General features: G+C 47.8%; 1 protein-coding gene across 2 annotated transcripts in view; it reads left to right on the top strand.

Annotated features, from left to right (window-relative positions):
- The window catches only part of atp2a3 (ATPase sarcoplasmic/endoplasmic reticulum Ca2+ transporting 3), a 164,050-nt gene that overhangs the window by 35,330 nt on the left and 112,209 nt on the right, over nucleotides 1-16,511 (top strand). For both annotated transcript variants that reach the window (XM_078422743.1, XM_078422742.1), the window contains exon 3: nucleotides 3,266-3,348. In XM_078422743.1, the coding sequence (XP_078278869.1) occupies nucleotides 3,266-3,348 (83 nt within the window). The remainder of the gene's footprint in view (nucleotides 1-3,265; nucleotides 3,349-16,511) is intronic.

The raw sequence follows: 16,511 nt of genomic DNA on the forward strand, positions 1-16,511 counted from the left end.
AGGCTACAGAGAGAGGTTGAACAGGTTGGGTCTTTATTCTTTGGAGCGTAGAAGGTTGAGGGGGGACTTGATAGAGGTTTTTAAAATTTTGAGAGGGACGGACAGAGTTGACGTGGGTAGGCTTTTCCCTTTGAGAGTGGGGAAGATTCCAACAAGGGGACATAGCTTCAGAATTGAGGGACAAAGGTTTAGGGGTAACATGAGGGGGAACTTCTTTACTCAGAGGGTTGTGGCTGTATGGAATGGGCTTCCGGTGGAAGTGGTGGAGGCTGGCTCGATTTTATTATTTAAGAGTAAATTGGATAGGTATATGGATAGGAGGGGATTGGAGGGTTATGGTCTGAGTGCAGGTAGATGAGACTAGGTCAGGGAGAGTGGTCGGCGTGGACTGGTAGGGCCGGACAGGCCTGTTTCCATGCTGTAGTTGTTATATTGTTATATTTATATATCTAATCAGCAGAAGCAGAAACACAAGCCCACGTTCTGTTTTGTTCTGGGGGTGGGTGTGCTCTTGGGAAGGCTGGTATTTGTTGCCTATCCTTTGCAGCCTGAGTGGGTGGTGCTGGTGTACAGCACTGTGTATGGTGGCACATTTCCAATTGGGAATTCCAAGAATTTGGAAAGAAGTGACTGAACTCCTCACTCCCCTGTCAGAGCTGCCTTTTGGATGGATGCCACTGTGAACAAACTCTGTTTCCAGTGAACGAACCCTGCCCCTGGTTTCCATGACAACGCTGGTTAGAATAAGAAATGCTCCTGGCCCGTGGTCTTTCTGACGTTAGCTGACTGCCATGCGCCTTGGACTGCCGACCTGGGCTTAGTTGGGGGGAAGGAGAGGGTTGTGGACTGTCATGGGAGACCTGGATGAGCAAACAGATTGATCGATGAGGCAAGACGATAGGGCGCCTCGTGTCAAAATGCATCAGGACTGAACAGTTTAAATTTTAAAAGGGAGCATGTTTCAGCTGTGTGTCTTTGCCTTCCGCCCTCTGCCAGGTCTGGTTAGTAATGTAAGTGGCAGGCAAAAGATGAACATGGAACATCACAGTGAGTGCATTCGAAATCAGCTGGTGACGTCGTGGAAGTGGGAAAGCCATTAGACTGAGGACACTAAACGAGTCTTGCAATCACGAATCATTCAGTCAGTCCCTCCAAACAGACTTTACAGCCCTAGAGAGAGAGAGAGAGAGAGAGAGAGAGAGAGAGAGGGAGGGAGAACTTGAGTCATGTTAACACAACAACATGCAGGGTTTTTGCTGGAATGATATCTGCAGTAGCAGCTCTGCTAAAGAGTTAATATGCGGGGATCACTATCTCTAAACTAAACAAAAGGAGTGTGGTCAGCTGGTGAGCCTGATACTGAACCTTGAAGATTAAACTCAGACTCATCGAGTGAGTCATCACATAAACAGGCCCTTCGGCCTACCTTGTCCATGCTGACCAAATTGGCATTCTGGGCTAGTCCCATTTGCCTGCGATTTGGCCCATAGCCCTCTAAACCTTTCATTTCCATGTGTGTCCACATATCTTTTGAAAGACATCCTTGTACCTGTCCTCTGGCAGCAGAATGCTTCTATAGCTCCCTCTGGCAGCGATCAGTGCTCGCCAATGATCAGAGTTTACTGTATTTTGTCCAAAGCACTCTTAAGTTGGATAAATATTCTTTTAAATGCCTACCTCTCCCCCAATGACAGACTGATTTCAACAACCACTGGCCTCCCTCAATGACAATTCTGGTGCGAACTGTGATCAAACTGGTTGCTAGCTCTGCTGTTGAGCTTGTTCCCACTATGACTTGGAGGGCCATTGCATGGTCTTCCAGCATGTCTTGCCGGATCACAAGTAAGAGTGAGCACTCAATAGGTCTCTGATGGTTAACAGATCAGCTGGAGTGTGGGGGATGTGGAGAGAACAAGGTGGGAATTGCAGTAGCCCGAGTCATTATCTTCTAAAGATATGTCAGCGTGGGAATGCTTTGAGCACTGGATAGGTGGGGGTTGATTAAGGAAAGTCGACATGAATTTGTTGAAGGCAAATCCTGTTTAACTAACGTTACTTTTTAAATAAGAGGGCCTATGAACAAGATGGGTGGTGATTTGAATATAAGCAAGTGCTTGGGAAAGATACCATAAAAGCTTGTCATCAAGATTAAAACCCATGGGATAAAAGGGGTTGATTGACTGAAAGATACACCATGGAAACGGGCCCTTCGGCCGACCATCGACCACCCGTTCACCTTGCTTTTGTTTTTGTCTTCACTCCCTGCACACGGGGGGACAGTTTCAGGGGCAAATTAACCTACAAACCAGCACATCTTTTGATGCGGGCGGAAAAGAGGGGGGGGTGGGTAAAGCCTGGCAAGTGATAGCTGCATAAAGGGTCGGCGGAGATATTTGGCAGATGGCAGATGTGTGGAGATAGTAAGAGGCTAGAGCTGAAAAGGAGACACATTGGTGTCAAATAAGGAAAGAAGGGGAGTGAAGGTTTGTGGATCGGTGGTGACAGGGGAAAGAGGTGGGATGGAAGGGAAATGGGGGGACATGTAGATGGATGTGGTGGGAGTAGGAGATGGATCCTCTGCTGTACAAACGCAGCCACAGAGTGCAGAATTGTGTGCATACCAGGCAAGACATAAAGCCGTTTGAGAAGGTACAGGTTAGATTTAAACCGATTCAATGGGGACTGGAGTCGTGTGGAAAGACTGGAGCAGTTGGGGTTGTTCTCTTTGCAACACTTTCCATTAATGGGGGGGCGAAGAGCCAGTGGACGTGGAGTGACCATTAATGGAGGGGCGAAGAGCCAGTGGACGTGGAGTGACGGTGATTGGAGAATGAATCAACAGTGACATGTTTAGCATTTGAGTGCACTGAGGGAATAATGGAGGTAGATGGGGGGAGGTTCAGGGGGAGCTGGGTAAGGACCTGTGGGGATGAGTAGAGGGCATGAGAGTGGAGCCAGCTGAGCCACCCTTGCACTCAGTGAGATTCCTGACCCCAACAGCCCTCCATCCATTCTTTAGCTTTCCTGCGGCTCTTCTGATGAGATCTATTTACTTACCTCACCTGTTGTGGACCGACTGTTGCAGACCTGCCTGCACCCTTGCCGATGACCTCTTTCTCTCCCCGGTTGTTGCACTTGTCACCCGCTGGATTTTAGGCCCGTTTTGAGTTTTGTCATTCTGAGTGTATTTGTATAAAAGATTCCAACAGTGAGTCAGTTTGCTTTCCCCTGCCAGATTGAATGATGTTGCTTGTACGTTTTCTAGGGAAGTCCCTGTGGGAACTTGTGCTGGAGCAATTTGAAGAGCTCCTGGTGAGGATCCTCCTGCTGGCTGCCTGCGTCTCATTTGTAAGTAGTCTCCATATTGGATGTGCTGTGTCTACTAAGATGTTGACCCTGCTGTAGTTGGTCTTCCTGCCTCCCTCTTTGTGTGTTTTTACAGGGCTCCTCTTGTGGACTTAAGAAAGCTCGTTCCACACGTCATCCATTTCCACTGCCCCTTTGGATTAGCATCTGGCTTGATATTTTGTGCTGAACCTGTATGTGAAAGGGTTAACTGAGCAGCTAAACTCTAAACTAAAACAAAGGGCATGAAGGGACCCTGGGGTTATGAGAATTTGTGTCCGAGGTACATGAGAAAGAAGGAACAACTCTAGTCTGACGCACGCAGCTGAACGCGAGTTCCATCGCCCGGGCTTTTGTTCTCGCTTTATCCTCTTTCATCTTGCTTTGTTATTTAAAGGACGTGACTGAAGTCGGAAGCTGCGTTTGTGAATGCATGTTCATTAGCCTGGGAAGAGCAGCCGGCCAAGTGCAGTTCCAACTTTGGAGAAATGGGAATTGTTCAGTTAAACTGACTCGGGGAATGAGCGTGTCATGCAGATGGCTCCATCTTATTCTGGTGAACGAAGGTAGGCACAAAAGGCTGGAGTAACTCAGCGGGTCAGGCAGCATCACTGGAGTAAAGGAACAGGTGACGTTTTGGGTGGAGACCGTTCTTCAGTCCCAACCTGAAACGTTGCCTATTCCTTTGCTCCAGGGATGCTGCCTGGACTTCTGGGTTACTCCAGCTTTTTGTGTCTACCTTTGGTTTAAACCAGCATCTGCAGTTCCATCCTACACTATTTTTTGTGAGCCTTGGATCTGTTTCTCTGGAGTTTTCCTTAAGTCCATACGTTCTCTTCTAATGGAGGGTATGACCTAAATACACCGATCTCAGCAGTTCAACTGAAGCTGAAACATTAAAGCCAATTTGCTGACCATACAATTGAAAGCTCCATTCCACTTCAATTTAAACATCAGGGACTGAGCAGCTTGCCTGGTGAGATGGACCACAAATAGAACCTGTTTAAGCTCTCACCAGCTTCCCAAAGTCATAAATGTTTGCTTCCGTTCCCACAACTTCTGCACTGCAACCGATCCATTCAGGATCAGACCATCAGCCCCGGGATCTGTTTAAAAACTAACATTGGTACTCCAGCTTTTTGTGTCTATCTTCGGTTTAAACCAGCATCTGTAGATGTCTTCCTACACATTGGATGACACTGATTTGTATCCCAATTCTACGTACCTGTCTTGATTCCGTAACCCGTGGTACCCTAGGTAACAATCTAGCAATTTAATTTGGTTACCTGGACTCCACCAAAGCTCGCAAACTCGTCCGCCTCCAGACACAACTTTAGATAGTTCCTCTGTCCCTCTCTTCCCCTCCTCCTTCCCAGATCTCCCTCTATCTTCCTGTCTCCACCTATATCCTTCCTTTGTCCCGCCCCCCTGACATCAGTCTGAAGAAGGGTCTCGACCCGAAACGTCACCCATTCCTTCTCTCCCGAGATGCTGCCTGACCTGCTGAGTTACTCCAGCATTTTGTGAATAAATACCTTCGATTTGTACCAGCATCTGCAGTTATTTTCTTAATTTAATTTGGTTGCTCAGTCGGATTTTCTTTGTTAATGCTGGTGTGAAATGGCCTGTTTTGTTTTCGAATGTTACGGGTAATATATAAATGTACATTGTGATTTGATGAGAAAATGAAGAATTCAGCAGCTTGCTCTTAATTTATTGGGAGCCATGTACACCATCACTGCAAATACGAGTGAAATGCACCTTCTCAGCTACACTGCACTTCCATTTGCTTGTGTATATTGAAGTGTTTGTTTGCATTTTGTAACCATAGAAACATACAAAATAGGTGCAGGAGGAGGCCATTCGGCCCTTCGAGCCAGCACCGCCATTCATTGTGATCATGGCTGATAATCCTCAATCAGTACCCCGTTCCTGCCTTCTCCCCATACCCCTTGATTCTGCTAGCCCCAAGAGCTCTATCTAACTCTCTTTTAAATTCATCCAGTGAATTGGCCTCCGCTGCCTTCCGTGGCAGAGAATTCCACAAATTCACAACTCTCTGGGTGATTTTTTTTTCTCTCATCTCAGTTTTAAATGGCCTCACCTTTATTCTTAGACCCTGGTTCTGGACTCTCCCAAAATTGGGATTTTTTTCCCTGCATCTAGCTTGTCCAGTTCTTTTTAATTTTATATGTTTCTATAAGATCCCCCCCCCCGCCGCATCCTTCCAAATTCCAGTGAACCTTGGCCACAAGGTTGGCCCCTGGAAGTTCTGGTGAGCTGCTCAACATGGTGGTGCTCTGTGGATCGGTGAATGCTCTGGTGTGCCTCGAAGTTGCAGGCTGTGGCCCGGAGTGAATGACCGCTGAGATATAGTCGGTAATTAACCAAGCAATGGGAAGATAGAGTGCAGAATAGAGTTTTCAACATTGTCGCCCGACAGTTCCTTAGATGGGGTCCAATGTTTTCAATGGGGAAGAGGTGAATCGAACAGTACCCTGGCTTATGGAAGGACCGTTCGGGAGCCTGACAAGGGGTTGTTGTCCTGACATCATGTCACTAAGTTTAGATTTTTTTTTAGATTTAGAGATACAGCGCGGAAACAGGCCCTTCGGCCCACCGAGTCCGCGCCGCCCAGCGATCCCCGCACATTAACACTATCCTACACACACTAGGGACAATTTTTACATTTACCCAGTCAATTAACCTACATACCTGTGCGTCTTTGGAGTGTGGGAGGAAACCGAAGATCTCAGGGAAAACCCACGCAGGTCACGGGGAGAACGTACAAACTGCGTACAGACGGCGCCCGTAGTCAGGATCAAACCTGAGTCTCCGGCGCTACATTCGCTGTAAGGCAGCAACTCTACCGCTGCGCCACCGTGCCGCCTCTATCTCCTTCCTCTACTCCATCTTATCATTTTTTGAGATTTGATCCATTACACTGATGATATCTGCCAACTTGTAGATGGAATTGGAGCTGAATTTGGCGAAGAATGCACCCTTGCAGGGCACCAGTGGTGAGACTTATTGCGGAGGAAGTGTTGTCTCCTATCCTCACTGAGGTCTGTGAACGTCAAGGATCCAGTAGCAGGGAGGGGAGCTGATAGTTTGCAGAGTTTGGAGATGAGTTTGGATGGTATTGAAGGAGTGATATAGTCAATAAATAGGAATCTAACATAGGAGTCCTCATTGCCTATATGTTCCAGGGATGAGTTTAGGGCCAGGGAGATGGTGTTTGCCATGGACCTCTTGCGATGGGAAGCCAAAGTGCAGTGGGTAAAGTCGGGCTGGAAGGCTGGAGTTAATGTCGCTATCACCAGTCTCTCAAAGCAGTTCATGGTGACTGCTGTGGAAACTGATGAGCTCCTCATTCCTCTTTGTTAACTTCTCACTTCTACTCCCTTATGTTCAATTCTAAGCTAGTGCCTTCAGGGGTCCTGAAATCAATTATACAATGAAGTTGTTGAGAAAGCTCTCTTTATTTTCAATCAAGCTGCCACCTGCAGTGGTAATTATCTCTGACCCCGCTAGCATGACACTCGATCATCATTCACTCTCCGCCAGCAATGCATGCAATTGGGCCAAAGGTTGACTCGGCTGCAGTCGAATGTCTGTTCATTGGCTGGGTCTCTCCATGTGCTGCACTTGTATCTTGCCATGCAAATGCATCAGAACATTGGGCATGCCACACGAATCCTTCATCTAGGAGGAATGACACAGTGCTCACAATTTCTCGGCATCTACCAATTGGAACTGATGGGTCACTCTCTGGGAACCGGTTGTGGGTCGGAATCTCGGGCTGTGATGAGTTGGCATGACCCCTTCCTCCCTTCCCCCTCTTCTTCCCCCCCCCCCCGAAGAAGTCTGAAGAAGGGTCTCGACCCGAAACGTCGCCCATTCCTTCTCTCCTGAGATGCTGCCTGACCTGCTGAGTTACTCCAGCTTTTTGTGAATAAATACCTTCGATTTGTACCAGCATCTGCAGTTATTTTCTCACACTCCCCACCAGGTAATCTTCTAGCTTCAGTGCACACCTTCTCACTGACCTCGACATGGAATCTGCTGCGTGCTAATCTATCTTACCCAGAATACCATTGATGACCAGATCTGATCACCAGTAGATAGACACAAAGTGCTGGAGTAACTCAGCGTGTCAGGCAGCATCTCTGGAGAAAAGGAATAGGTGATGTTTTGGGTCGAGACCCTGCTTCAGATTGAGGGTCAGGGAGAGGGAAACTATAGGTATGAAAAGGCACAGAACAAATCCTAGCCGGAACCGATGGCCAAAGAGCCCAAAATGTTGTGGTTCTTCTCTCCGGTTTGAAGACATTGGCCGAGATAATAATCCCAAAACAGAGGGATTGTGACCAACAAGAAAGACTGGACAGTTCAAGGATGTTCCCACCAGATAAAAGAGTAAATCTAGGATAGTAGTTATGAAGGGATTTGAGAATTTTAAGAGAGTGTGGGGAAGATCAAAAGTGGCGCTGTAAATGAAAAATAAATCCATTGGGGAAATCAGGAGAAACCACCGACTGATGGAATATGAAACTTTGTCCAAAATGAAGTGAGATGAATAGCACCTGCCATCAAGGGAAAGCTGTCAAAGGAAAGAAGCAATAGAAGAAAATCATAGAGAGACACTAAGCGGAGCTGTGTGGGTGGTTGGTGAAATGAGTACATGTTGACACACTGGTTTCGCTCGCCTAGGAGTTGTCCCATTCAAGGAGCTGACTGGTTCTGGGTGAGTCAATAGAAGATTGTGAAAGCTGTCTAAGTGAGTTTCATGATGGATCCTGGGTCGTTGACATTGGTTAGCTGTTTGACCATGAGGGCAACATGCTCGTACCCTTTCCTGTGCTTGCTGAATGGTCGTACCCAAGTGGAGTTGCTGAATGGTTCCTGGTCAGAAAAGCTGCTCTGCTGATTTAAATCGCTCCAAGTCAAAGGCACCAATGAAGCAAGTAGCATCAGCAGCTCTCGCTCTGGGCTGGCAATTGGTAACCATGCATTTACTGATGGGTCCGAGGGGGACTTGCCACATACAGCAGCATTTACACCATTGCCTGTCAATGCAGACTGAGAGCTGCAGTACTCTGCATGGGAGCTGCGGGAATGCAAAGAACACATTTTCCTGCTGAAGGCTTGCTATTGACTTCAGGCAGCTTTTTTCCTTCGACCAGTGCGATTAGTGCAGGTGTCCGGGGTTGAGAGGGAAAGACAGATCAGCCATGATTGAATGGTGGAGTAGACTTGATGGGCTGAATGGCCTAACTCTGCTCCTGTAACGTATGAACTTAGGAACCGTGGAGCATGAGGTCCTGGTGAAGAGACCATCTATTCCTTCAAGGAACAAATTGTCACCTGAAGATGGCAGGTGATGCCCTGGAAAGCATTCCCACCCCATTTCCATCTTGCCATCCCACCTCAGCCCTGCTCCCCACCTCTCATTGTCCCACCCAGTCCATTGGCGATATGAGTCAACAATTCCAGTATACATCGAGGGCATAGTTGCAGAGATCAAGCAGAATACTTGATTATATTTGGTGAGGTGTCCCGCCTGTGCACACACTCTCCTTTGTAACTCTATCACTGCATCAATCATTGTGTGCCAAGCTTTCCCGTGAATACGTAGGTGCTCTGTGATTCATCTGTTCCACGTGGCAGCGCCTTCCACATTCCCACCACACCCTCGGCAAAGAATTTCTCCCAAGTTCTTGATTTGATTGTTTAGTGACCCTCCTGTATTTCTGTTCTTAACCTGCAGGGCAGTGCACTGCATGGGACCACACCCCCATTCTCTCCATTGTTAGCAAGCAACTAATGCCTCCATTACTCAGCCTGATTCATGGCTGATCCATTTGATATTGAAGTGCAACCCTTCTCCCATCTTGCGACTGAATTAATTTTCTCCTCCTCTTCCCCACCCCATCCCATTTGCCACCCTTCCCTTCTGCCGTGATGGATCAAAGACTGTGGCTATTACTTAGCAGCTTTGGCCACACCCAAGGAGAAAGGACGATCAGTCTGCCTTTCAGTTGCAACCATCCTAAATTGGAGCATTTCCAGCACTTTACTTTGGATTTTCTGTGGCATCTTGATGGCTCTCGAGCCCACAGGGTCAGAAATTGGGAGTCTCCATGAGTTTGGAGGTGATGAGAAGTTCTGGCAGAGGGGTGTGATGGGCAGAATGACATCTTGACTGCAGGTGGAGTCTGAAGAAGGGTCTCGACCCGAAACGTCGCCCATTCCTTCTCTCCTGAGATGCTGCCTGACCTGCTGAGTTACTCCAGCATTTTGTGAATAAATACCTTCGATTTGTACCAGCATCTGCAGTTATTTTCTTACACGAGCTGTGGATTCGAGATAACCCAGTTTGAGTATTTGTTAAAATGGTTGGAGATGTTTGATGGGATGGGTGATCATGTGCTGACATCACAGGAGGTCAAGTGGGTTTAGTTTACAGACACAGCGCGGAAACCGTCTCTTCGGCCCACCGAGTGTGTGTGTCGACCAGCGATCCCCGGACCCCAGCACTATCCTACACACGAGGGGCAATTTACAATTTTTATCGAAGCCAATTAACCTACAAGCCTGTGGGTCTTTGGAGTGCGGGAGGAAACTGGAGCGCCAAGGGAAAATCCACGCGGTCATGGGAGAACATTCAAACTCTGTACAGACAGCACCCGTAGTCGGGATCCAACCCTGGTCTGTGGCGCTGTAAGGCAGCAACTCTACCGCTGCGCCACCGCGCTGTTCCGTGCCGCGGGCTTCTGTCAATTATTCAACGAATCGAAGAATGAAGGAAGGAAGGGATGTTTTGCTTGTGCGCCGCCCAGGTTGGAGAAGGCCGCCAGCACTCTGGCTAGTTCTGGTGCCACGCGTCTTGGCCTTGGCGGAGCTGCTGTGAAGGATGGCAGGGTTTTGTTGGGCAGGTTGTGAGGCCTGGGGCAGCAACTTCAGGACACTCGGTGCGTTGTTACCGGCCCCTTGCTGTGCTGAGTAAGAGGCCGAATGGTATCACTTTCTGCAACACTGCCTTATCCTTTCAGCCGAGGCTAATGGGGTGAACCGCTTTTAGTCACGAGAATTGTGCGAGAAATGTGCTTGCCACTTTGTAAAGGGCAGAATAATCACCTGAGGAGTCTCCTTTGCAGCAGGGCTGTAGTGGCACATTGCACATTAGAATGGGCTCTCGGTTTCTTTCCAGATAATACAATACAGTCAGAGTATTGCAGACAAAGACCGTGTCAAATTGATGAGATTAAGCTCAAGCCTTGTCCACTGTCCTATGGCACTTTTAAAAGAGCTGGTAGAGTCACACAGCACCTTCAGCTCACCAAGTCCACGCTGACCAACAACCACCCATTTTGCAATCGTGGTTAGATAGAGCTCTTAAGGATAGCAGAGTCAGGGGGTATGGGGAGAAGGCAGGAACGGGGTACTGATTGAGAATGATCAGCCATGATCACATTGAATGGTGGTGCTGGCTCGAAGGGCCGTATGGCCTCCTCCTGCACCTATTGTCTATTGTCTATCCTGTTTATTTTATTCTCTCCGCGATCCTTTTCGAATCTTCCAGATTCCACTACCTCGCCTACACACTAGGAGCAATTTTCAGCGGCCGCTCACCCCACCAGCCCATGTGGGGTGTGGGTGGAAACTGGAGCACCCAGGGGAAACGCACAGGATCACTGTGGGAACGTGCAAACTCCCCCACTGACAGCACCGGAGTCCAGGATTGAACCTGGGTCTCTGCACCGTGAAGCAGTGGCTCCTAGTGCTGAAAATTGCTCCTAGTGTGTAGGCGAGTGGTAGAATCTGGAAGATTCGAAAAGGATCGTGGAGAGAATAAAATAAACAGGATAGACAATAGGTGCAGGAGTAGGCCATACGGCCTCCAGTGCCAAGCTGGACAAAATGTGCACCTCAACGTAATATCGTGGAGACAGATTTTCCAGGGACTGTCATGTAGGAAAATAACTGCAGATGCTGGTACAAATCGAAGGTATCACAAAATGGTGGAGTAACTCAGCAGGTCAGGCAGCATCAAGGAGAGAGGGAATGGGTGACGTTTCGGGTTGACGCCCTGAAAGTCACCCATTCCCTCTCTCCTAGATGCTGCCTGACCTGCTGAGTTACTCCACCATTTCGTGATACCCAGGGAGTGTCGCATGACTGTGAGATCCTACCAGGCTTGCCCACACACAGTACTACACAAGTACCTTACAGCTGGAAAACTGCAAGGCCTGAAACATGCAAGACCAATTAAACCTGATCACCAGCTCTTTGGTTGGTGAGGGTGTCGGTGCCAGCTATGATCTGAGACTGGGCCTCGGAATAGAATTACATGCGGTTGGTTGCTCATTTGTTCACCTAGCCTTGCTGTAACACTATCAGGTAATGGTGACACCAGATTGTGCAGATGCTGGGATCATGAGCAAAAAAACGGTGTCGGGGGACCTCAGCAGATCAGGCAGCATCTGTGGCCAATATTTCAGGTCTGGCTCCTTCACCGGTTAAGCTGGTGACGGTACCTGGCAGGCCTGGTGGAGGTCACAACGTTGCCGCCTTGCACAGTGACATTGATCATTTTAACTGGGGTAAACACACGTGTCCAAAAAAAAGAGGTTGAGCTGTTTAGTGTCGTAAAATTCAAGAGCCCAGAGGAGGCACTTCTGCATAGTAAATGCTATCATTATCTTTCACTTCTGTTAATTAACTTGATGCAGCTGTAGTCTCTAGATTGGGGGGTGTGATAGCAGGTCCTTGGGCATTGCCTGCACTGCTCACGTTCTGCATTTGCAGGCTTCACTCGAGTTATTTTTGAGCTCAGCGAGATCCACCATCTGTTTGTTAAGTCTTGTTTTTACGCTGCCACCCCCCCCTCCCCCTCCCCCTCCCCCTCCCATCCACCCCCGCGAAGGACTGATTGGTGATTGCCGTCTGATATTGGGCGCATCTGTGTACAAATAGGCAGCTCTGCCCTGTGCATGCTCTCCCCTCCGTGTTACTTTATCAGCTCACTGTTACTGTTACCACATTCACGTCCTGTATACAAACGTGCAAGAAACAGGCAGATAACATGTTCCCAATGTTGGGGGAGTCCAGAACAAGGGGCCACAGTTTAAGAATAAGGGGCAGGCCATTTAGAACGGAGATGAGGAAGAACTTTTTCAGTCAGAGGGTGGTGAAGGTGTGGAATTCTCTGCCTCAGAAGGCAGTGGAGGCCAGTTCGTTGGATGCTTTCAAGAGAGAGCTGGATAGAGCTCTTAAGGATAGCGGAGTGAGGGGGTATGGGGAGAAGGCAGGAACAGGGTACTGATTGAGAGTGATCAGCCATGATCGCATTGAATGGCGGTGCTGGCTCGAAGGGCTGAATGGCCTACTCCTGCACCTATTGTCTATTGTCTATTGTCTATAAACCCCTCGCAGTAACACTGCCTCTTTGACAGCTCTTGCACTGGAAAATATTTTGGCTTAGTCAGAGCCCAAGCAGTTTGCACAGCCATTTCCTGCCTGTTCTCTACACAAGCTAGAAGTGCCAACGATGTAATGTCATAACGGATAGGAGTAGAATTAGGCCATTCGGCCCATCAAGTCTACTCCACCATTCAATCACGGCCGATCTCTCCCTCCTAATCCCATCCTCCTGCCTTCTCCCCATAACCTCTGACACCCATACTAATCAAGAATCTATCTATCTCTGCCTTTAAAATATCCACTGACTTGGCCTCCACAGCTTTCTGTGGCAAAGAATTCCACAGATTCACCACCCTTTGACTCAAGAAATTTCTCCTCATCTCCTTCCTAAACGAGCTTCCTTTAATTCTAGTCCAAGACTCTCCCACTAGTGAAAACATCCTCTCCACATCCACTCTATGGGCATTGACTACTAGGTGCATCGACTTGTCCCAATAGCCTTTTCCCTAGTCCAAGGGCACTGAGAGCAGTTGCACACCGACATTGTAGAGTGGCAGCGCAATCTGAGACCTAACCTGGAGGTTGCCTTCTCTGTTTTAATTGTTAATGTTCCTCTCATTGTTGCTCCTGCCACCAATGTGAAATGCACTCGCACCGAGAATGCTGACGCGGTCCCTGAAGTGGATAAAACCGGCTTACTTGATGCGTGCTGGAGTTCTCCCATGCCTTCATTTAATAAGTGTTGCTATCCAGTTAGCTCGATGTCAGTCAAGTGGAGAATGTTAGAAGGTCTAATTAAAGATGCAGCAGGACAGAGTCAGCATTGTTTTGTGAAAGGGAAATCCTATCTACACCAATCTGTTGGAGTTATTTGAAGAAGTAACATGCTGTGGACAAAGGGGAAATGGATGGACGTGCTAAGGATTCCAGATAGAATTTGGTTTCGTGCAGCATCTCAGCCACTAGGAAATAGGAAGGGCTCATAGTGCACGGAATAACATTTGGAAGACTGACTGGCAACCAGAAAACAGCAGAAGATATTGTTGCTGAATTTGCTGATGACAAAGACGGGTAGACGATCAGTTGTGAAGAGAGCATGAGGTTGCAAAAGGATGGAGTGGGGTTAGGTGAGTGGTCAAAGATCTGCTAAATGGAGTGCATTGTGGGGAAAATGTGAAATTGTCCATTTTGACAGACAAACCTTAAAAACAAAAATCATGTGAATGTTGAGAGATCTGGGTGTCCAGGTGTGTGATTCGCAGGTGGCCAGTCCACGGGTACAGGATGCAATTGGGGAGGCTCACAGAGTTCATAGTTTATCGTTGGGGGAACTGAATAAAGAGGGTGTGAAGTCATGCTTCAGTGGTAGAGGCCATTGGTGAGACTAGATTGGGAATGCTGCGTACAGCATTGATCTCCTCATTTAAGGTGGTTGCTAAAGGGTGGAAAAAAGTTCAGAGAATGTTTGCCAGGCCAAAATATGGAAAGGGCATGTTGTCCTATGAAGGAAGGCTGGACAGGCCTACGTGAGAAAGGACTTTTGACTAAGATTTCTGCATGATAATGGGAATGTGGAATTGAGGTTACAGTCAGATCAGCTGTGATGCTATTGAAGGGCAGAACAGGGTGGGGGGCAGAATGGCCTACTCATTCGTATGTGCAACGCGCCCATTGCAGCTGCGTTTGACTACTTTAGCCATTAAACCGTAAAACCATTAAAGGGCGGCATGTCGGCACAGTGGTGTAGTTGCTGTCTTACGGCGCTCGAGACCCAGGTTCGATCCTGACTACGACTGCTGTCTGTATGGAGTTTGTACGTTCTCCCTGTGACCAGCGTAGGTTTATTCCTGTTTCCCCTCCCTCCAGACATACTAGTTTGTAGGTCAATTGGCTTGGCATAATTGTAAGTTGTCCCTGGTATGTGTAGGATAGTGTAAGTGTGCAGGGATCGCTGGTTGGTGTGGACTCGGTGGACCGAAGGGCCTGTTTCCACGCTGTGTCTCTAAACTAAACTAAACATAAGGATCTGGATTCTGTGTTCTCCTTCAGAAGGCTGTCTCCCTAGTGAACCTGACTGGATTTTGCAGTTTAAGGTTTGATGTAATATGGATGCTTTGTTTACGTCTGTTATAATGTGCAGCTTCACAGGAGGCATTTGCTAATCCTTGTAGTATCCATCTGGTGTTTAGAAGTCATTTGTTAAATTGATGTTCATTATCTTGTTTGAAGTTCAGTCCCCAAGTACTTTCTCAGGGTAGAATTATTTGCAAAGCACTTTGGCCTTTGGGAGGCAGTGGCCTTGCCAATTCTACCTTGGTGAATGCCATTGTCCAATATATTTTCTCTTGGTGAATGTTGAAGGATGTCCCTTCCACCATTGTTCCTGGAGATGTGGACATTTCCGGTTATTGCTCAAAACTGTTGTTCCTTGAGAAGGGGGTAGTGAACTGCCTTGAACCACTGTAGTGGGGAAGCTCATTTGAGGAACCATTTGGAGATGATCGTCCTCTGGTGAGGTTTAGTGTTCCCGGTTCATGGTTTAGTGATGATTTGTAAAGAGAAGGTGATGTGAAACCAGGAGGGAACTTTGAAGGTGATCATGTTCATGGGGCTGACGTGGAATTGACTGTGGTTTTTGTGCTTGAGGCGACTGTTTGATCTCTCCTTCACTACACGGCGCATTTGTCATTTCATGATGCCACCATTTTGGCTGGGGAGGGGTTAGTAGATGATGGCTATCATCAATTCTTTGAGCTAAAGAGTTGAACTCACGCAAGTTGCTCGCTTGCTTTTTCTCTTGTTAAGTTGGGATTCCCCCTCGGCGACACTCCCTTTGAGCAAGTGTTGGAATCGCCATCAAAAATTGGCCAGGACTCTTTAGATGTTGGTGTGCTTTGCCCTGATGTTGTGATTGAGATGAGCCTGTAGATTGTTGATTGGAAGGCCAAACCAAAGCATGTCAAGAGTGTTTTATTGTCAAGTATACTGAAACGGAACAATGAAATTCTTACTTGCAGCAGCACAACAACAGGTTTGTAAACAAACAAAGAAGAAATTCAATAAATTTGAATATAGTGCAAAACAAAACACTCGAGTCCCTGTTACATCCTCGGCAGTTTGGAGTTTAGTTGGAGCTCGTAGTGTTCAATGGCTTGAGGCTGTTGGGAGGAAGCTGTTCTTTAAACTGGATGCCAGCTTTCAGACACCTATACCACCTTCCTGATGGCAGGAGTGAAATAAGAGTGTGGCCAGGTGGTGTGGCCCTTGATGCTACTGGCTGTCTTTTAGAAACAGCACCTGTGATGGATCCCTGCGATGGTGGGGTGGTCAGTGCCTGTGACTGACCGGTCAGTGTCCAATGCTTTTTGTAAATGCTGTCATTGGGTGACCCCAGCACTGAGGGGGTTCAGGCCCAGCAATGGTGGGAAATTGAGACACAAGTCTGCAAATGCTGAAAACTGGAGTAAACAAAATCCACTGCTGGAAGAACTCCAGTGGGTCAGGCAGCATCTGCGGAGGGGAATGGACCATTGCACTTTGGGGTCAAGACCCCTCCTCTGGACTGAATGGCTGGAATATGAACGTTTTTACCTTAGGAGAGGGCAGAGGGAGAGGATGAAGAGGGGATATTGTCACTCTTGTTTCATGTTTTCCCTCCGCTCACAAAGTCCCATAAAGCAGCCTGGTGATTATTTACACAGATATACAGGCTTGGTTGGAGGCTGTACGAGTTAGCACAA

The sequence above is a fragment of the Rhinoraja longicauda genome, chromosome 26 (genome assembly GCF_053455715.1).
Source record: "Rhinoraja longicauda isolate Sanriku21f chromosome 26, sRhiLon1.1, whole genome shotgun sequence".
NCBI lineage: Eukaryota > Metazoa > Chordata > Chondrichthyes > Rajiformes > Arhynchobatidae > Rhinoraja > Rhinoraja longicauda.